Below are 20,847 nucleotides of genomic sequence, written 5' to 3' on the forward strand. Positions count from 1 at the left end.
AGAGGTGAGGGGTGCCGCCAGGGCCGGCGGGGAGCGGGGGGCGGTGCTGATCAGATCAGGGGGCTTCACAGGCAAGGTGCTATTCAAGCAAGGACTCAGAGGGGGCTGAGAGATGAAAGCCTGTGGGTGCGGGGAGGACGCCAGGCAAAGAGAAGCCGCAGTTCAAAAGCCCAGGGCCGTGGCGTGCTGCGGAGCAATGAGGAGGTCGGTGTCCACCGCACAGAAAAGTAAGAGGCGTGATCGGAGAGGCAGGGGAACAGGTGGAGTCGGGCCTCAGACCCCGGGAGGGTCTCAGCCTTTCCTGGGAACAGAAGGAAGCTGCAGAGGGCTTGGAGCGGATGGACACGATCGCAAGGGCGGACGCTGGAAGAGCAATTAGGAGACTGGCGTCAGTCAAGATGAGAGACCTGGCTGGCTGCAGTGGAGTGGGTGGGGCAGTTGGATTCTGGATGTACTGTGACTGTGAAGACAGCGGGATACGCTTCCAGAGAGACCCGAAGTGTGGGAGGAGGCGAGGAGTCAAGGAGGACTCCAAGGTTCGGGGACTGAACCACTAGGAGGGAGAAGTTAACATCTATGACGGGAGAAGTGTTTAGAGGGAGTTCAGGGCTGGGTCTGAGCGTATCGAGCTGGAGCTGCAAGCAGAGATGTCAGGAAGGCAACTGGCCATGGGCATTTGGTCGTCAGGGGAGCGCGTCAGTGCTTAGATGGCATCTAATGCAAGGGAGCCGAGTAAGACCACAGTGAGGGGGTGGAGATAGGAAAGAGACGGAGCACTGAGTTCTGGGTGCCCCAGCATTCAGAGGGCAAGGTGAGGAGGCATGGGAAGGGCGTCTGCAGAGTGGCCCCTGAGGAGGTGTCCTGGAAGTCGGGGAGCGGGGGGCACCGAAGCCTCACCATGGGTTTAGAAGATTGCAATTACAGACAGCTCTTTGCCAGCATGGGGAATGGAGAAATGGGCAGTAGCTGGAAGGAAATGTGGGTCAAATGAGGTTTTGTGGGTTTTCCTATGATGGAAGAAATGAAAGCACAATTGTATGTCAATGAGAATATTTAAAGAAAGGAATGTGAGAGCATTGTTGGAGCGCTGACCCTAGCAGGCAAGGTCGGGAGGGATTCAGTGCCCAGGCAGGGGGGCTGGCCACCCGAGGCACAGACAGCTCATCTGGAAGGGCAGGAGAGAAAGCAGAGATGCGCGGGGACAGCGGGGAGCTCTCATTTGATTACTTCCATTTCTCACTGAAACAGGAAACAAGGTCCTCAGCTGTGAGGGAGGGTGGGCAAGAAGGTGGCGGTTTGGCCAGAGAGAGGGTGTGAAATCATCGTGTAAGAGACGGAGAGGGTGAGTCAACCAGGGACCGTAGTGGGCTGGTTAGGTAACTCGAAGCCCCCTTGGGATTCATGATCAGTGATTTAAGCAGTTTCTCCCTCTTGGCCTTGCTGGCATTGGGCCGGAGAAGTCTTCATTGTCTCCTCTTGGAACCCTGATCTATCGGCCATTCTCCCCCACGCCTGAAAGACCAAGGCCACACGACTTGGAGGATCAGGAGCTAAGACTCAGGTCCCTGGAGTCAGTCAGGCTGCTCGGGCTCAGAGCGCGGTGCGGCCACCAACCCCGACCGCCCTGAGGCTTCCTCGCTCGCCTGTAACTCGCGGATGAGCTAGTCCCAAGCGCACAGCGCTGCTGGGGGGCTCAGGCCAGATGGCCCAGGAGCAGAGTGCCCGACGTGAGGGCCACACCCACGCCTCCTCCCTCGGTGGGGCTGGGAGGGTGACCTCCTGGCCTCTTCTCTCCCGGCAGGACGGAGTGGATGCGGCGACCTTGGGAGCAGGGCCAGGGTCCACAGACCCTCCAGGCCTCTCTCTGTCTGGAACGAGGGAGGCTGTGTTCTGCTTCTGCAGGTCTCGTTTCACAGGGTCAGGCCTCAGCTTGTTGGGGGCTGGGAAGTGCTAGTCTAGAGCCGTCTGTAGCCAGATGAGTGAATTGGTCTGAGCTGCCCACAGATAAAAATGCACATTCTCCAGTGTCAGATTTATCAGGAATATGTGTGACATTTTGCTTTACCATCTACTTGACCCTTGTAAATGTGAATTTTATTTCTCAGAATTTGGGTGGAAACTCCCACCTGTAGCATATACGGAAATTTATTACCCACTGGGCTTTCACTGCTGACATGCAGACATGTCCAATGTTTCTATGTTAAAAATTAAAATTTCTCTCTATCATACTTAGTTACATCCACCTTCTCAAAAAGCAGTCTGTACTTTGGAGATCTTGGAGGATAAGATGAGGACAGTGGCATTTTCTGTCACATTCACAGCCTACATATTCCCATACCAGCATCCAAGTCCTAAAAGGTGCTTGATAAACCTGGCTGAGTGAATGAACACCCTGTCTGCATTTCTTCATGTTTGCTGCTTAGCCATCATAATCTCAGCTCCCCCAGAGAAACTATTACTCACTCATATTTCCAAACTATAGCACTTTTCTGATTAAAATGTCATTTAAGCTTCTCTTGACGTGTGGTACTGTTGACCACGTCCACCTGGAAGTGTGGCTCTCCCAGCCTGTGCCGCTGTCTCACGGTGTTCACTTTCCCCTGCCTCCCTCATCCCCCCTTCGCATTCAGCCTGCTCGCCTCCCTCCACTCAGCTCCTAGACCTGCAGAGGCTCTCTCCTTGGACTCTTTCCTCCTTTATTCTCCGTACATTTTCCCCAAGTGATTTCCAGATTCTCAGCTTTGACTATCATGTATATGCTCGATGACCCTAAAGCCTATGTTTTTGGTCCAAACCTCCATTCTGGTCATCTGCCTACTGATCCCAAGCCCCTCAGATCTAAAAAGCCCAGCAGTCCGAGTGGCATCTCCTGCGCCCACTCAGCTCTACCTTCATGACAGCCTGACTCTGCTCCTCCCACAATCTCGTGTCACCACGGTCAGCCAGGTCCTCATCCCCTCTCGCTGGGAACGGTAACAGGCTTCTGGCTGGGGTCCTTGTCTTCAACGTTATCCCATCAATCTGCCCTCTACAGCGCCGTCATCAGGACGGCTCCAAAAATCAGTGATGGCTCCTGCCACTCCGTTCAAACACCTTAACCCTCTGCGTGGCTGCCATTGCCCTGAGGATCTAACAAAGCATTTCATTGTCTACGAAGCCCTCAGCCTCCTGTTTTGCCCCTGATGCCTGGAATGCTATGCTCCAATCCTACCCAATTTCTTACCATTCTTTGTATGGATGCGACCAGTTCATGGATCTTCACCTCTGCACATCGTGTTCTTTTGCCTGGATGCCTCCCATCTCTGTGCTCTGGTGAGCTCCCACTCATCTTCCCAGAACCTGCCCACACCTGCTTGCAGATTCTGTGCCCTGCCCTGCAGTTTCAATCTTTGTAAATAATTCCACCACACTCATGATCCCCACGTGTGGTGAACATCTGCTTGCTCATATGACTTCATGAGGGGAGAGTCCTTGCCTTCTATCACCAACGTCTGGCACATAGCAGATCCTTCAATGAGTCATCATTTTTAATGGAGGCATAGTATTCTAGGTTATAAATAGATGACTCAGACTTTCGTTGACTTGTTTCAAATAGCAGATGTGTTGTTTACTTTGCTCTTTTTGAATTACTAATGTTTACTTTTCAAAATAGAAAAGGCATGTGTCTTCTTTTTTAAGAGCAATGCAGGCTTATTGTGAAAGAAAATCCAGGCAGTACAGAAAGGCATAAAAACAAAAGAAAAAATCATCCATAATCCAACATCCAAAATGGCCTTTGAGATGAAGCTGAGGTGTGACTCCAGACTGTGTTCTGTGCATCCACACATGTATAATTATCCCCACATTTAAAAACTAAAATTGAGACATACTGTACATGCTCTTTTATAACCAGCCTATAGACATTCCATGTCATTAAATATTCATATTGCACTTTTTAATGATTATAGTGCTTCATTGTGTATATATATGACAGTATATTTAACATATCCCCTTTCCTTGGACATTTTGGTTGTTACCGAGCTGCTATGAATCTCCTTATAGATATATCTTTGTACAGCTATCTGATTATTTGCTTAAATCTATTCCTTGAAGTTGAATTGCTGGATTCGAAACTTGCACATTTTTCTGCTTCACCTTGTTGCCTTTCAGAATGATTTTACAATATAATACTTCTAACACCAATGTGAGACAGGCCAGTGTCCCCAAAACCTGCTCAATATTGGGCATTACCATGTTTCCTCTTTGTCAGCCTGGGATGGGGGAGAAATGTTTGTTTCTCTTCTCTTTGAGAGAATATAAAGCATTTTGAGACCAACAACTCCCCAGATGGTCACATGGTAGGCACTTAATAAGAATTTTATGAAAGAAATGGATGACTGCAGACAAATCCATGGAGATAACATAACATACAGGATAAGCTCTGGACTTGGGTCAGACACGCTGAGTTCAAATCCTGGTTCCATTATCTAGTGTTTGTGAATTATAGACAAGTCACCTAACTTTAGTAAGTCTTGGTTGATTTAATGTGAATTGGAGACCACAGTTCCTACCTCATATGACTATTGTGAAGTTAATGAGATGTTGTTTCTAAACAAAGCTAAAAACATTTTTAAAATAATACTTATACATGGTAAAATATTAAAAAAGAATGACAGGTCATATTATACAAAGTCTTCTCACCCACCCTGACTCGTATCCAGAGGTAACAGTTTGCCAGTTTATTTTGCATCCTTCTAGAGATTTCACTCTCTCTCTCTCTCTCTCTCTCTCACACACACACATTAACATATTATCCACATTGTTATACATCTACTCTGTCCACTAAATCCACATAAATTTATGCAGAACCACCTGTTCTTTTTAATTCATTTGAATTTCTCCAGTCTCTACTCTGTGAGCAGATATTTAGACATCATGCTTGAGAGCATAAGCTCTGAAATCAAATTGCCTGAGTCTGAACACTAGTTTTAAACTTACTCACTGTGAAACCGCGAGTACTCAGCCTTGCTTCTCTGCATCTTGGTTTTCTCATCAATGAAACGGGGATGAAACAGATGTGCCTCAAAGTGGGTGTGAAGGTTTGGAGTTGGCTCACGTAAAATACTACCAACATCTGGCACATAACAGTCACTCAATAAAGTGACTTTTAAAAAATTTGTTTCCAATATTTTTTTTCCAAAGAATTCTGCAATGATTTTCCTTGTACCAATGCGAAAGAAAGTCTATCTGGAGGATAAGTCACTAGAAATGAAGCACTGGAAAATGATGCTCTTGCACATGTCAGGAAGAATCCACTGATGGGTGAGATCTTGTGCAGATATCTGTGCATTTAGAGTGGGAACAGGAGGGGGACTTTTACTTCTCTTAAGACTACCGAAGAGGTCTAGAGCCCCCCAAGAGAACCCATGTGAACAGCCTATGCGAGATGTTGGCCTCAATATGGATAAAGAATTAAGGAAGGATGTCTTCTCACTTAGGATGCAGAAAGCTGAAAGGGTGTTCTACCCTTTAACAAAAAAAATTTTGGAGATAAACTCCAAAATCATAACTTTTCTTGAATCCATCAGAAAGAGCTGGGGTCACAGGGAAACCAAGCAGAAACCTACAACCCGAGGCCAACACGCCTTTCCCAGGAGAGCCGGGCCAGCTGCGGGCGGGCAGGTGAGAAGAACTTTGCTAAAATTCTTCATGAATTGCTGACGACTGGGGGAGAGCATGACAGGATATTGCCCCTGGGAGCTGCCCGTCCCCGGTGTTACCCCCCACTCCTGGCAGAGCTCCACGGGGGCCCAGGAGGCTGGACAGCCTGCTCAGGGGCAAGAGGGCTGCCCGCTGCCCGTGGTAGGCCTGAGCCCCAGCCAGGCGTCCCCCCAGAGCAGCCAAAGATGAAAGAGAGAGAGAGAGAGAGAGAGAGGGAGAGGGAGAGGGAGAGAGGTCCTGGACCCAGAGTCTGTGAGAGCATGAGAACAGGGCTCGGGGGCAGGGACACTGGGCGATGTCTGGGGACATTCTTGGCTGTCGCAGCGGGAGAGAGGGGCATGCTGTGAGCATTCGGTGGGCAGAGGTCAGCAATGCTGGCGAGCATCGTACAACACCCAGGACAGCCCCCTCATCAAAGAATTAGCCAGTTCAAAATGTCAGTACTGTTAAGGTTAAGAAACAGTCCAGGTCTCCCTCAGCAGGAGGGCAGGCGGGAAATTTCCCCACATGAGACCAGCCATAGGCACAAGGCAGAGACTGGCGGCCACAGGAAGGAGGGACCCGATCACTGAAAAATTCCCACTCTTGAGATCCGGGCACACGGGGCCTGCCTAAGGCAGAGCCTGGGCTGGAAAAATAGGATCTTCCTGAGCTGATCCCCTGGTGCCAGCAGGCCCGCACTGCCAAATGGCAGCAGTGCCTCCCCACCCCACCAGAGAGAGAGCACGGAGAGAGCCCTTCTGGGCCCCAGGTACACAGAGGCCAAAAGCAGAGGACGCAGCAGGAACACTGAGAACACCCAGCCCCCAGCACGGCTGATGATGGGGGACATGAAGCGACGGGCACAGCAGGCAGCCACCCACAGTGACAGCGCAGCCCAAACAACGAAACTGACCAACTGACTCAAGGCCCTTACACACACACACACACACTCATGGCCCAGCAGAAAAGCCATACCCATTTCCAGCCATATATGCTATTTATCTGTCTCTACGGTTCCACACAGTTGTCCAGCATTTAATTTAAAAAGTATGTGACATACAAAAGAAAAAAAATCCCACTGTCAAGCAACAAAGTACCTGATAGAACCAGATTCGGAGGTAACCCAATAGGAATGGTAGACAAGATCCGGGACTAGATGGGGGCTTTCAGTAGAGTTGGCAACTGTCAGAGTCGAAGAGACACAAGTGCTAGAAATTAAAAAATGGACCCAGAGATAAACAACAGCTTCAATGGGCTCATCCGAAGACCCAGTACAGCTGAGGTAAGAAAGAATAAATAACAGTACATCATGATTTGCTGTGAGCCTTTGGATAAAGTCCTAATCAAAGGTTTCCAGACCGACTGAAAGGAGTAATTCTTGCCTCTGAGTGATTGAGAAGAAACACCCCGGCAACATTTTCTTTTTTAATGTGGGGAGAGATGTAAGTAACAGCCCTTGGAAACTTTCTAATCCCATTGATACCTATTTTTCTTTCAAAATGGGAAATGGTTTAATTTTTTCTCGTGGTAAAATATACACAATCTAATTTTTTTCAGAAGAAAGAAAGTTATTTTCCATACTGCTACCCAGACACAACCACTAACATTTTGTAAATGTGGGATTGCACTATACACAATGAATGCAAACTTCCCTTTTTTTCTCCACTTAATAATATATTATGGACAACTCTACAGGTCTGTAAATATAGCTGCAGAGGGTCTCTTTAATAGCTGCCCAGTATGTGAACAAATATCCTCTTTTGACTGACACTTAGGCTGCTACCATTTGCTTGCAATTTTAGCACACCACCACAGTTGAGAGCCCTTGTACATATACCTTTGTGCACCTATCCGATTATTTTCTTTGGAAAAATTCTCAGACATGAAATTGCTGTGTAAAAAGGTATGCATGCTTTTTAAGGCTTTTAAACAAACTGTCAAACTGTTCTTCAGAGAGGGTCTCCTAATTCACACCTAGACCAAGGGTTTATGGTGAGCTCCGGTTTCTTCACATCCTCACCAGCTCTCAACTTCAGGGGTATTCCTTTTATTCTTGGCCAGTTTGATATACGAAAGGTTAATATTTCTCATGGTCTTAAGCTGCTTGCACTTCAAACAATGATAGGGAAGACAGTAAACACATCCTTCACTGACATTCTATTTTTCCAAACCCCAGCATTTGCCCTGGCTAGAGTTTTCCCTCTTGGCTCGCAATCAGCCAAGGAACCAGCTTATGATCTGAGGACTCTAAATTCCAGCCTGTCTTGCAAACACGTGGGGCAGCTGAGGATGGACCCAAGGATGCTGGGACTTTCCCCTCTGCGGCAGCCCGGACACCCAGGCTGGCAGGTGTGGAGGTGGGCAGGTGAGGCTGAGTCATGTGGGATGCTGGGTGTGGTTTCCAGGATCAACTCCAGAGTCGACACGAAGGTTCCAGTAACGGGCGGCTGAGCTGGGCTAATTGCAGCTGCTGCCCCAACCCGGCCCTGCACGCGGCGGCGGCACAGGAGGAGCCCACGACGAGGAGGAGGAGGTGACACTCCCAGGAAACATCCCTGTGAGGATCACAAAACCAAAAACTCTCCACCCTTCCTATACGATCATCGGTACCTGGAAAGCATCTCTGACTGAATCCACCCCCATGCAAGCGCACTTTTGGGCGTCTGCAGGACACTTCTCAAACCGTGTGTCCAATGAGGGAGATTTCACTCACACAGCTGTGAGGTATCCGTGTTACTTAGTGCGTCTCAAAGCAGAGTCAGCTGTGGGGTTGAGGAAAGAGGGTCAGGAAGCCAGGGTTCAAAGCCTGGTTTCCTAAACTTACTAGCTCTGAAAACGTGAGCTGTTTCTTAACCTCTCTAAAGCCTCAGTTTCCTCATCTGTGAAATGCGGGGCTCATCCTACCTTGCACGCTGTTGGGAGATCATGTAGATGTCCTTGGAATTTCTTAGGCTCCAGCCTGGACCTTCTACAATCCCGGAGTGACCGCCTCCTTACTGCGTCCACTGCATCCAGCACGGAGCCAGGCACACAGCAGACACTCAGTGAATACTCACTGACAGAATGAATGAATTGGCACATTGCTGGGCACCTCATAGGTGCTTAATTAGGAGTCAGTTTTTGAAGCTCAGGCTCTGCAGCAGCATGCTGTGTGACTTTGAGCATGTCACTGTCCTTCTCTGGGCCTCAGTTTCGTCTATAAAGTGGGACTTGTTCATCTGGATCTAGTGCTCTGTTCTATGAATCACTGGTGGACAATTACGATGTAGAGACTAATTGAGGGCACTGTTCTTCCTGAAAAGAGAAGGGGTAAGAGAATACATGAAGAGCTACTGCAGAGATGAATGAAGTTCTGCCAAACCTCCTCCCTCTGTAGGAAGAGAGGTACCAGGGTGAGACATGGCTGCTGGGCACTGGTGGCATCTCTGGGCACTCTGGGGTAAGCAGCCACGCCCAGCGCAGAAGGTCATGCGCCAGTATTCCAGTGTGCATAATGCCCACGATGTGCCATGTACTTAATGTAGCCTTGGAGGTGAGAGACTTTGGTACTCCTAATAAGTATCGGGGGCGTGGGTACCCATCCCCGGCCCTCGCAGTAGAGGGGCTGCTGGGCTTCCATACTCACGAGCATGACTGCTCCTTCCCCATCCCATCACCCACTTGCTATTGGCATCCTCAGCAAGCCCTCGTTCTGCCAGGTACAGGGGCTACAAAACGAGCTCTCCACCTGGGGAGCCATGGGGGGAGACAGCCATAGACGTTTTCGACCAAGAGTTAAAAACTCCCTGCCTCTGGGGCCACATATGCATGGTGTAGTGGCCATATGGTGAACTTGAAGCTCTACAGGGGACGGCACGAATGGGTTTATGCACACTGTGGTCCCAACTGACTTTTTAAGGGAAGCCATAAATTCAAGTTACTCTGTGAAAATTTTCCTGATTTAAAAAAAATTGGTGACTTATTCATGTTTTCATGATCACGGCAGATGTGTGTGTAGCAGAAGGCGTGGTGGGGGCCTCCAAGAGACTCTCAAAGCCCCATGGTGTGTGGCTGGGCACCCCCTGCAGTCCAGGGGAGCTCGCCTGAAAGGGCCCCAAGCCTGGTTTAGTGCTCTGCTGTCGCCACTTTAGAATTTTTAATAATTGTTAAAAGGGTCTGAGATTTCACTTTGCACTGGGTCCTACAAATTATACAACTGGTCCTGACTTCAGGGAAGCCCCGAGCCTGCCCAGTGGGGAGAAAGGGCAGAAGGGAGGTCAGGAAATGCTCCAAAGAGGGGCTCAGTAGGCCCGCGAGGGGGGATGGGCCTGGGGGGTGTGACCCGCTGCAGGGGCAGGGGCTGGAGGCTGACGTGTGAGGTTCAGTGGGTGGGTGGAGGGGTGAGTGGTGGCTGAGGTGTGGTGGATGTGAGGATGTGTGGGTGTAGGTGTCAGTGCCTGCCAGTGCGTGTGTGAGGGAGTGTGAGTGTGTGTGTGCGCACAGCACAGGGCAGGCAGTGGCCAGGGCAGGGAGAGGTGGGGACAGTCACAGGGCGGTTCAACAAATATTTGTGGAGCACCTTGTCTGTGCCAGGAGCCATGCAGGGTACTGCGATGAGTAAGCCCCAGTTCTTGCCGCAGCAGCTCCAGGGCAGTGAAGGAGGGAGCCCTGGGCACAGATAACTGGAGCGGAAGGGCAGATTCGAGCAAATTCCTTGCAACCACCTTGCCCAGGTCCCTCAGGAGAGAGGCTAGGTTCCCCCAAACTGGGTGGGAGGTGTAGGCCAGGGGGTAGGCGAGCGGGATTCCGGGAACTGCCCCAGGGCCAAAGCCCAGTGCCCCCACCCCGCGGGCACACCCAAACACACCCAAACACACCCAAACATGGGAGGGGTGACCTCCCTCTGACCTGCCCGGCAGCACTCCCGACCCCACAGAAGCAGATAAGAGGTGACCAGCAGCTCAGGGCAGGTCTGAACAGCCTGACCACGCCCAAGGAGACCCAAAGCCCCTGGGCCAGAGGCAGGGCTGGGACTCCTTGGTGGCTGGCCCCAGGGGCTCCTGGACTGGTCAGAGTTGGGGTACGGGCGGCTGACACCCACAGAGAGGGTGCTGGGGGGGATGAGAAAGGCCAGCCTATGGGTCTGAACCTGTGCTCTGCAGGGTCCTGACAGGGGAAGGGGGTGGACAGCAGGGTCAGACAGACTTCTTGAGGAACCTGTCATTTGTGAGGTGCAGAGGGACCCTCCCCAGAGCTGCCCAGGTGTTGGCCCAGTCAGGGCCCCCATCGCCCCGCAGCCGCCTGGGGGTCCTGCTGCCCGGCTCCTACCTGGAGGCCAGTGTGCAAGGTTCTAGCCCGACTCTTACCTGGCCGGGGGCTTTGGACCAGCCACTAGCCTCACCAGGGGCATCGGGGCACATCTCCTCAAGGGCTGGGATCACGGGATGAAGAAAGCACCTCATAAACTGAACAGGGCGCACAAAGGTCAGAGTGCAGTGCGCAGCCGCTCCCTGCCCTGGGGCAGAGGGTGAGGGCCTGGCCCGCATTCCCAGCTCTGGCCGAGCAAGCCCTCCCTTGCAGCGTCCCTCTTCAGAGCTGAGACCCCCGACAGTCGAGGCAGGTGGTGCACGGCGCATGCGTGCTCTGGGCTCCTAAGGCTCGTCCTCCACTCCTGCTGAGGTGACTGGGCAAAAAGGGCAGCCTCCCAGGCAGCGTGAGGGAACTGGGAGCCTAGCACACTACTGACTTTCAAGAAATGAGGTCTTATTAGGCTAAATTGCCACAGGATCCCCAGCTGGGAAGTGGTCTGGCCAGCGTGGAAGCCAGGTCTGTTCCGGGCTAACCTAACCCTTACTCATTACCGTCTTTGGCTAACACACTTCAGCGGGGAAACCTCTTCCAAAATGGCCCCAGAAGATTCTAGGTTCTTTCATGACCCCATTACTTTCCCCAACCAATTTCCCCCTTTTCTATCATTCCTTGATCCATTCCAGAGCAAGCCCCTTACATACACACACCCCTGTTTTTCTAAGACTTCTTCCTCACCCACACACATCCTTTAGCTAATAATTTGGTATTTCTAAGACAACTAAATACCATTTCAAATTTACAAAATGGCTTTGTAACATGCTCTCTGGAATTTGAAGCCTCAAACTTAACGTACTTTCCACTGGAAGGTATTTATTCTTCATAAAGAACCCTGCAACCGGCTCAGCTCCCATCAGTAAAATGTCCTCCCTAAAACTGAGACATATTACCAGCGTGCAGTCGGGTGGCAGAGTTCTGGAATCCACTGAGGACCAAGTCAGAGGAGGCCCAGAGAACAGCCCCAAAAAACGTTCTGGTGACACTGGCGGAGCCACCAGCCCTATTGAAGCTCACCTTCCACATCTGTAAAATGGAAATGACCAATCTCCTCTTCCTCTGGGAGCATTAAATAGGGCGAAATGGAATCTAGCACAGAGCAGGGCAGACTGGGCCGCCCGTGTCTGTTCCTTCCCCCAGTCCTTCTCATGCAGGACTCCTCTCCATTTTGTTTGTTTTTTCGCTCCACAGGATCATCACCCTGATTTCATGTCAGACAACGAAAGCTAGGATTCATATTACAGATATTCAGCTCACGGCCAACTTGGCTGGAATGCAAAAGCACCTATTCCACAAGGCCAGACATGCAATTCTAGACTTCTTAGAGAACCTTGGGTCCAAACCCCAGCTTTACAGCAAGGAAGCAGGCCCAGAGAGGACTGACTTGGCCAGGGTCGCCGAGCAAATGTGTCGCGCCGGCAGGACAGCCTGCTGCTCAGCTCGCATAGCTCACGACCTTGCTGACATGAAGTCTCGCACGCATCCCCTTCCAGCCCCTGGCCAGCCTGTCCCTGAACCCAGCTCTCCCGCTGTAGGAAACCATTGCTACCCCATGTCGGCCTCTGCCTTTACCACTAGCCCAGCAGATCCCCCTGCCCTGGTGCCCTCCCACTGCCCCATGACCATATTCAATCCAGAAAGCCAAATTTCAGTACACGGGTTGCTAAGACAAAGGTTAGGAAAAGTCCAGAAGGCACTTTATTGGAGGTCTCTGCCTCCATTCACAGGAGCAAGGAGCCAGGGGCTGCACCCTGAGGACCCTGGCTCCACCCCAACACCCACTGGCCCAGCAGAGCGCCTCAACAGTCGGTCTGGCCACTGGTACTCAGTGGGAGAAGAGGAGGGAGGGAAATGTCTTAGAAAAAATAGATCTCTATGTACATCTGACATATTTATAACACATAAATTAGGGAGTGCTGACCCCCGCCCGCGGTGTCCAAGCACTGAGGTGGAAGCCAGTCCAGAGAGCAGGTGAGGGAGGGCCCCCATCCTGTCCCCCCGCTTACGGTGCCCTGCGGCCTCCCCCGGCCTCCGCGGCTCAGTCCAGGCATCTGCAGGGGGATGGCACCGTCCGCAGCCAGGGTCTGGATTGGGTCGGAGGTGGCCCCAGACACACGGAGCTGCACTCAGCCCAAGTCGGCAGCCAGGTCACTCCAAAGCCCAGGGCTTGTGATCCCAAGTGGGGGGCGGAGAGGACGGCTGCAGGCCCGGATCCCAGGGCGACGGCTGACAGGGTTCTGGGACCTCCGCTTCTCTCCACAGCAGAGCAGGGCACACACCTGAATGCGGGGGCCTGGCAGTCCTCCCAGGAGGGGCTGCAGACTGCAAGTCAGTGCGTTTGGGTCCGGGTCTAATTGGACCCTCAGTTCCGACTCCCGACAAGCTCTTCCTCCTTCCAGCCGCTGGAGTTTTTGCCAAATTTGTAGACGAGTCGCCGGCCGTCCACCCGCTCCAGGATCTCCCGTTTGTAGTAGTACCTGGGTGGACAGGGGCGGTCAGGGTCCCCGAGGCAGGAACACCCTGGGCTGCCCACGCCCTCCACTTGGCCCCGTTCCCCTCAGGTGACCTGTCCCACTGGCTCAGCACAACTAACCCACACCTGCCCTACTTTCTGGAACTCTTCTTCCGAAATGCAGAGCGGAGCCGTCTTGGCCCCATGGCGGCACTTGGCCTGGACCTGTGTTCGGTGTGCCTGGTTCTGCCCTTGCTTCTATCTCAGGGCTGTGTTCTGGGCTTATCATGAACCCAACCATGAACATGACTTTAGGCCTGGAAGGGACCTTCGCGATGACTGAGGAGAAACTGAGGTCCACAGACAAGCATCTTAATTGCTGCAGCAGCAGATGCCAGGTCTGGATGTACACCTTGCTAACGGTCCTCCCGCAGGTAGGTGTCCCTTGGGAAAGCCTTGCAGATAACTACACAAAGGAGCACCGTCGGAAGAAATCTGGCGTTCACCACATGCCAGCCACCACCGCCTTCTCTGTGCTACAGCATTTTACCCGTGACGTAAGCAGACGCTGCCACCAGCCCCACTCAGCCTCAGAGCTGCTGGCAGCAGCAGGGTGGGGGCAGGCCGGCAGGCCCCCGGGCGCGGCCACCCGCTCACCTCATGGCCCTGCTCAGTTTCTCATACGTCATGCTACTGTTTTTCTTCTTCTGGCCCCACAGCTGGGCCACGGCCTCGGACCGCAGAAACTTGAAAACGCCCTCCTGCCGGTTCTCCCACTTCATGAGGCCCTCGTTGAGCTCCGGGTGGATGAGGATGTCCCGGATGAACTCCCACAGGTGGGTGCCTCTGGGGGCTACGGAGCCAGAGTCCTAGTCAGCGGCTGGTGGTCCTATCCCCCAGGGCCAGGTGGCCCGCCCGGCCCAGGAATGCAGCAGGTCCTAAAGGCCACTGCCCTCTCACCTGCCCAGCTGGATGGGGACAGTATCTCACACAGCAAAGACGTTTGGCTCACTCAAACATTGACCAAATTAATGTCTGGCTGGGATATGAGCCTGATACAGACACACTCCTGCCTCGAGGAGCCCCCAGCTTGGTGGGGGCCCCAGTTACAAAGCAAACACACCAACAGGTGGTGAGAGCTCGGCAAGTGCAGGAGCACAGAGCTGGCCCCAGCCCCAGGGACAAGGGACAGCTGCCTGGAAAAGTGAGCCCCCGAAGACAGGGAAAAAACCACCAGGCCTACTGTGTGCAGGAGGGGGCTGCATGCGTGAAAGCACAGAGGCGAGAAAGCGCTTGGGGCGGTCTCCCAAGCTTCCCAGCGCCTGCACACTCAGGCCCATGGCCGGCGCATGCAGAGGTGGTGGTGGAAGGGCCGCTCCCTGCACGTCGCCCAGGGGGCAAGTCCAGCAGCCGAGGCCCTGTCCTCCGCCTGAGCCCACTGTGGCTCCTCGGTGCTCCCAGCCTCACTAGCCTGCCTCCCTCCTCACACCCATGGGTGTTCCGGCAGGCAGGCCGGACCGTGGGTGGTCAGCAGACCTCGGATTTACTCCAGGACCACCGAGCGGACTCTGAATTAGGTGTGACCACCCCCATACAGCCCTGGCCTGCGCACAGTCCTAACAAAGAGCCAGCTGCCAGCAGCAGTGCAGAGGACCGCAGGCTTGGGAGGAGGAAGAGGAGCAGCAGCCGGCCGCAGGGACGCCCACCCCCCAGGTTCCCGCCGCTGGGAAGCCCACCATGCTTGCTCTTCTTGCCCTCCAGGCACTCCCGGGACTCTTTGCTCATCTTTCGAGGCCGGCCCCGTTTCCGTTTCCCATGCTTAGGATCCCCCTTCTTACAGTCAGGAAAGCCATCTGTGGGAGGGGTTTGGAGCATCAGGGCAGGGAGAGGTGGAGGCACCCAGAGGCAGCCCCTCTTTAGGAAAAGCCTGCGGATGGTGGAGACGAGCGGAAGGGCCAGGCCCCTGAGCACAGCCCCTTGGGGACCAGGAGCCCCCCCCACTCACCACTGGAGAAGAGCTTGCTGTCGGAGGGGTCCAGGTCCATGTCACTTGCACCGGAGTCTGAGGAGCGAGGGCTCTGAGAGGTGCCAGTCCCTAGAGGCAGCGGGGGCGGGAGTCAGTGCCCCACCAGCCCACTCCTGTGAGACGGGCCCACTGCTGAGGCTCTGAGGACACGCTGTCCAGCCAGGTCCAGCTCCGCCCAGAAGGCCTGGGTTCCGGCGCTGGGAACCCAAGGCTCAGGGCCACTTGGGGGAAAGGGAGGCGGCGGCCCAGATGGGGGTGCTCACCGGGGGTGGAGACGTCCGAGCTGCCTGGGGAAGGGGCTCCCGCGCCATAGCTGCCCCGGTAGCAGGGGCTGGCCTGCTGGCAGTCTTCTAACGTGTCCTGGCCGAAGGGGCTTCCCTGGTCTGGGAAGAGGAGATGAGAGTTCAGACTGGGCTCGGAGGGCCAGGCAGAGGCTCCCTGCGGGTCTGGTGGGCTGCTGGTTTCTCTAGCTGGGAAGATACGTCTGGGGAGGGAGGGTCAGCTCTGTGCTCTGGGGAGGGACAAGCATACGGCGGGACAGGTCACTGAAGGAGTAAGGACGTCCCCTCACCGAAGGGGCCTGGGTCTCCGGGGGTCCCCTGGAAGGGGCCGCTGTCCCTCTCCAGCAGCTCCATGATCCAGCTGAGTTCGTCCGGAAAGCTGGAAGCTGAGGAGGAAAGGAGGGGTCAAGGCCAGGCGGTGTCGCTCACCCCCAGGGACTCTCTCTCCGGCTGTGCCCCCTGGCCTGGGGCCCCAGGTCCTTCCCACAGCCATGCTGACCTTGGCTTGGGCTCTGGGGCCAATCCCTGACCAGCCTCCCAAGCTAGGGAGTTAAGGGCAGGGGGCAGGCCTCCCCGCTCCAGTCCTGGGGCCCAGTGGCACCAGTGCCTAGACTCACTGAGGTCCCACAGCTGGGAATAGAGCTGGTCCCCCAGGGGCCCGAAGACCAGACGCAGCTCCTCGGGGGCGCAGCTGCAGAGCGCAGCCCCGTCCATGTCGCACCGCGAGAAGTCGATGGAGCTCGCGTCGTACTGGTTCTTCTCCACTTGGTAGCTGATCCAGTCCAGAACCTGGGCCTTTGACCAGAGCTGGGGCTGCTCCCCCGACCAGCTGGCCTTCTCTACAAGGGGCCGGGCACATGACGTCGACTCAGTGCACCCTGCAGGCCCTTACAGCCCAGTCCTGGCACCCACTTGGGATTCCTGTGTGTCCCCCCTCACCTCTCAGCGGACTCGCCCGGGAGAAGGGGCCGGGAGTGGTATTCCAAACAGCCTTGCCCGGCACCTCAGCCAGTTACAGCCCCCAAGACCCTTAACACCTCAACCTCTCCCAGGTCACCCCACCCCTCGCACTGGATTCTGCTTGGGAGGCCCTACTCCCCGCCCAACACCCCATTTATCTAACAGGCTGTTAGAGCATGTCTCCCCTGCCCCCAAACGCCCAAGCCCAGCCTCCTGAGACCCACCTGGGCCCTCCAGTGGCATCTGGGGGTTGCTCAGGGTCAGTACCAGGTCATCAGTCCCAAAGGCGGCAGCGGGGGGAACAGAGGCGAGAGTAGGGTCCTCGGAGCTGTACATGGCACTGAAGTAGTTACTGAAAACGTTGCTGATCTCACAGGTTGCAGCCATGAGGCTACCTGGGGAGAAAGGTGAGGCTGGAGAGGGGCCAGGGTCCTCCCCTCGCCTTCCTGCTCTCCTGTTCTAGCCAACCTGGGGCGGCAGGAGCCGCAACACTGGCTCTGAGATCTCAGGACCGGGGCTTGGGGAGGCGGCAGGGGTGGTGCCCAGGCCTCCTGCTGGGCTCCCTCCTCAGCCCACCTGGGTCCTTGGGTGCAACTGTCAGTCACGGCCACACTGTCCCTCCCAGGGTCAGTTCCTGTCTCTGAGACCCTCAGGACGCCCCTCCGCCTACACTCCTGCCCCGGGGGTTCTACACTGCAGAGCCATGGGGGGGAGGCTTAGAACTACAAATCCACTAGCCCCTTCCTCAAAATTTCCCAAGGGGCAGGATGGGGAACAGGGCAGGTGGCGGTCCTACCAGAGTGGCGGGAGCGGGTGTAGCAGTCAGGCAGGTTTAAGGGACAGCAGCCAGAGAGAAATCCAGGAGGGAAAGAACTCCACCAGGTAATGCGGAGGCGTCTAGCCACGCTCCCCCCCCCACCCTCCCTAAATAGAGGCCAGCGGGAGCTCCTCCCCGCGCGCGGGCCTTTATAGCGCGCCCCAGCGGTAACCCGAGCTGCTGGCTCATTGGACGGAGGGGATTTCCTGGCCTTTAGACTGGGCTCTTAGCCCCAGGTAATTTGCATATTTTGTGCCACTTGGCCGGGATCCTAGCAGGCGGTGCTGGGAAATCAGGCCCAGCTGGTTTAATCATTGTCCGAATCTGTCATCCTGCACCCTCTGGGGTTGGGCACAGGGTACTGGCCTGGGTGGGTGGCGGGAGAGCCACTGGGGTGGGCATCTGTACTTTCGGCCACCCTCTGGCTCAGGAAGTTCCTCTGAAAGCCAGGGCAGGGATGGGCTGTGGAGTGGGGGTTGGAACTGGATCGGAAATGCTGCTAGCCCCCTGAAATGTCTGGAGATCTGAGGACAAGGACGCCTGCTAGGGTGGGAAGATTTTAAGGTTGGGGATTTTTCCTAGGACGCCAGGGATTCAAGCTGGAAGGGCGTCCAAAGGAAATATTCATGGGTTCCTGGGTGGGGTCACGCCTGCTGGCCTAGCCCCTGGCCCCAGCATCCCCAGTCCCCAGTGTTGCACCCACTGGCTGGCATCTACTTTGTTGGCAAGATCTTGGCATTCTTGGCCTGCCCAGACGCCATCCAAGTCAGGGCTGCTGCAGCCACTTCTGGAAGGACTTGACTAGCAGAGTTCTTCCCTCGGACCCTGACAAGCCTTCCGTGGATATGCTGACCCCTCTTACCTGGTCTCTCCCCTGATCTCCACTCACTGGGCCCAGTTTACCAGTATCACCTGCTACCCTCTAGTGGTCAGAAGCCTGACTACCTGGGTCACGTCATTCAAAGAGAAAAGGGGATGCTTAGTATTAATTTACCATCTACCAGGCACCTGTAACCTAGTCTCCATTTAACCCTCACACACGCGCACGCACGCACGCATGCACACACAGATACACAGACACACACACACACACCTGCAAGGAATGTATGGCTACCCCCATTTCACAGATGAGAAAATTGCAGCCCAGAGGGGCTGGATGACCCGCCCGGCTGCCTGGAGCTAGTAAGCGCTGAGCTGAGGTTGAGATCCACCAGGAGTGCTCTTGCCCTATGCCATGCACCTGGCTCTGGGGTCCCCCAACTCCAGAGGTCTTGCCCTCTCAATGGGCAAAGTGAACCCTTCCTATGTGTGGTGCTCTGTATGAACTTGGCCTCCAACACAGGGGACCGTGTCTGATAGACCCACTGGAGATGCTGTGGGGTGGCAGCAAGGGGTAGTCAGGATGCAGGACTGGTGTTTGGGGGTCCCCCCAACTATGGGATCAGTAATTCCGTTTCCTCATCTATAAAAACAAGGTTTTGGCTTCATAATCCCTAAACTGTCTTCCAAATCTAGTTTTTCATGTGTCTAGAAGTATCTTTTTCCTCATGTCCTTCATTAATGCCACAGCTCTGAGCTGTTCATGGCCAAACGCAGCCTCAGTGGGTGAAACGGCTCCGCAGCTAAGTGACTCCACCTCCAGGGCGGCCCCTTTACCTCGGCAGCCCCGGGGACTAAGAAGTTCGCAGGGCATCTGTTTCTCACCCTCCTCGTCCCTGAAACTACTGGGTGTGTAGGAGAGAGGGTTAAGGTCCTGGGCCCCCAGCACTGGGCCAGGGGTGGCAGGCGAGTCAGGCTCTGGGAGCAGGATTTTCCCCAGCCCTTCAGGGGGCCTCCCCGAAGGAGCCTGAGGCAGGCACACCCTCCAGCCAGCCCCCGCCCTGGCCCTGGAATGCAGGCGAACCGGCTTCTAGCCGAGGGCTGCTCACGGGCTCCCTGGCCCCGGAGAACACCTGGCTAAGGCTCCAGAGGGTGGGATGAGATGACAGAGAAGCCCTTGCCTTCATGGGGCTTCACAGGAGAAATGGGGCTGAGGTAAGGAATTCCTACACGCCAGCACTTCACCTCCAAGCTGCGATCCCTTCAGCAGCGTAACAGCCAGCAACGCTGCCCAAGTAGGTGGGAAAGACTGAGCCAGGCAGGCAGTGCCTTGGGGGGAATGGGGTGGGGCGGGAAGTTCCGGGAGAGTGGTCAAGGCTGCTGGGGGGTGGGGAGGGGCCTTCCCAATGCCCTGCCCTCCCCACACAGCTGGCCCAGGCTGCAGCCAGCTTCCAGCGCAGGAGGTCCAGAACGTGCCTCCCAGCGCCTCAATGCTTACGGGTCTTATACAGACAGGGTTAAGGCAGCCCCTGATCTCACAGCTGTAAGCGAGACACCCACCTGGGGAGCAGGGAGGACCAGACAGTCCTTGCCTAAATATACTGCCAGGCACGGCCCTGCAATACAGCAACTGCTGGCTATCAAAATGCCGGGGCCTAAAGGAGCTCTTACAGTCCTGGGCCTCCACATCCCTTTCCTCAGACCCAAGGTCCCCTCTCTGCTGGTGAAACTGGGTGCGCCATGGGAGAGAGGCCCTCACCAGCCTGCCACTTGGTCTCCACTATTCCCCTGCTTTTGCCAGGAGGGAGAACAAGCCTACTTCATTGCCTCCGTTGTGTCAGTCCCTGTGCAGAGAAGGGAGGCCTGGACTGATGACCTCAAAGCCAAGGACACAGCCATGAATGGAGACTGGTTCAAAAGTGACCTGTATTTATGGAAGGTGACTTCAATATAGTCAAGCATTTCTTTGCAGCCCTTCCCTCATCCCACACCTCAGGCCCCGGTTGTTAATGGCTTAGATCCCCATGTTGAAGCCAGGAAATCAGAACTCGGTGCACAGTTCTGAACAGACTCTACTTGTGACCACTGTGAGAACAGTTGCCCAGGAGCAAAGGCGGGTGAGGGAGGGATGGTAAGAAGGCGGGAGGGAGACACTAAAATGCATATTCTTTTAGCAATGGAAGGGATGAGCAGGAATGCTGCTGCGCTACAGAACTGAGCTGCCTTCCGAGAGAGCTGGAATGGGCTCCCTCGGCTGCGGCCGTGTCCCAGCCGTCCTGCCCCAGCCGTCCTGCCCCGTACGCTGCCTGCACGTGCGGGACCCCATCGCTCCGGCCCGGGAGGTCCCGAGGCACAGGGAGATGCGGCCATCCTCGGGGTCTCCCCCAGGGGCCTTCTCAGAACACCTGCCCACAGAGGGGGCACCTGGGAGGACAAATTTCAGTCACTCAACACATTATCTCCTAAA

At 54.8% G+C, this 20,847-nt stretch overlaps 1 protein-coding gene and 1 long non-coding RNA gene across 5 annotated transcripts; one reads left to right on the plus strand and one right to left on the minus strand.

Moving 5' to 3' along the window:
- Positions 1 to 12,700: 12,700 nt before the first annotated feature.
- On the minus strand, positions 12,701 to 17,692 carry ELF3 (E74 like ETS transcription factor 3). 4 transcript variants are annotated; one of them, XM_017673575.3, is made up of 9 exons: positions 17,541 to 17,692; positions 16,969 to 17,139; positions 16,402 to 16,623; positions 16,075 to 16,170; positions 15,767 to 15,886; positions 15,483 to 15,572; positions 15,214 to 15,330; positions 14,135 to 14,330; positions 12,701 to 13,502 (listed from the first exon to the last, which is right to left on the minus strand). In XM_017673575.3, exons 2-9 carry the CDS (start codon positions 17,129 to 17,131, stop codon positions 13,388 to 13,390), a joined length of 1,119 nt encoding a protein of 372 aa, XP_017529064.1. In that variant the 5' UTR covers positions 17,132 to 17,139; positions 17,541 to 17,692; the 3' UTR covers positions 12,701 to 13,387. The 4 variants fall into 4 exon arrangements, with proteins under 4 accessions (XP_017529064.1, XP_017529065.1, XP_073073252.1 ...); XM_017673576.3 differs by having other exon boundaries at positions 16,969 to 17,135; positions 17,541 to 17,650; XM_073217151.1 differs by having other exon boundaries at positions 16,969 to 17,157; positions 17,541 to 17,638.
- A 1,604-nt stretch (positions 17,693 to 19,296) lies between these two features.
- Positions 19,297 to 20,717, plus strand: LOC140844513 (uncharacterized). Its single transcript, XR_012122950.1, has 3 exons — positions 19,297 to 19,675; positions 20,182 to 20,319; positions 20,555 to 20,717. It is a non-coding gene; the product is annotated as an uncharacterized lncRNA (long non-coding RNA).
- Positions 20,718 to 20,847: the final 130 nt, after the last annotated feature.

Source organism: Manis javanica, chromosome 11 (assembly GCF_040802235.1).
Source record: "Manis javanica isolate MJ-LG chromosome 11, MJ_LKY, whole genome shotgun sequence".
Taxonomy (NCBI): domain Eukaryota; kingdom Metazoa; phylum Chordata; class Mammalia; order Pholidota; family Manidae; genus Manis; species Manis javanica.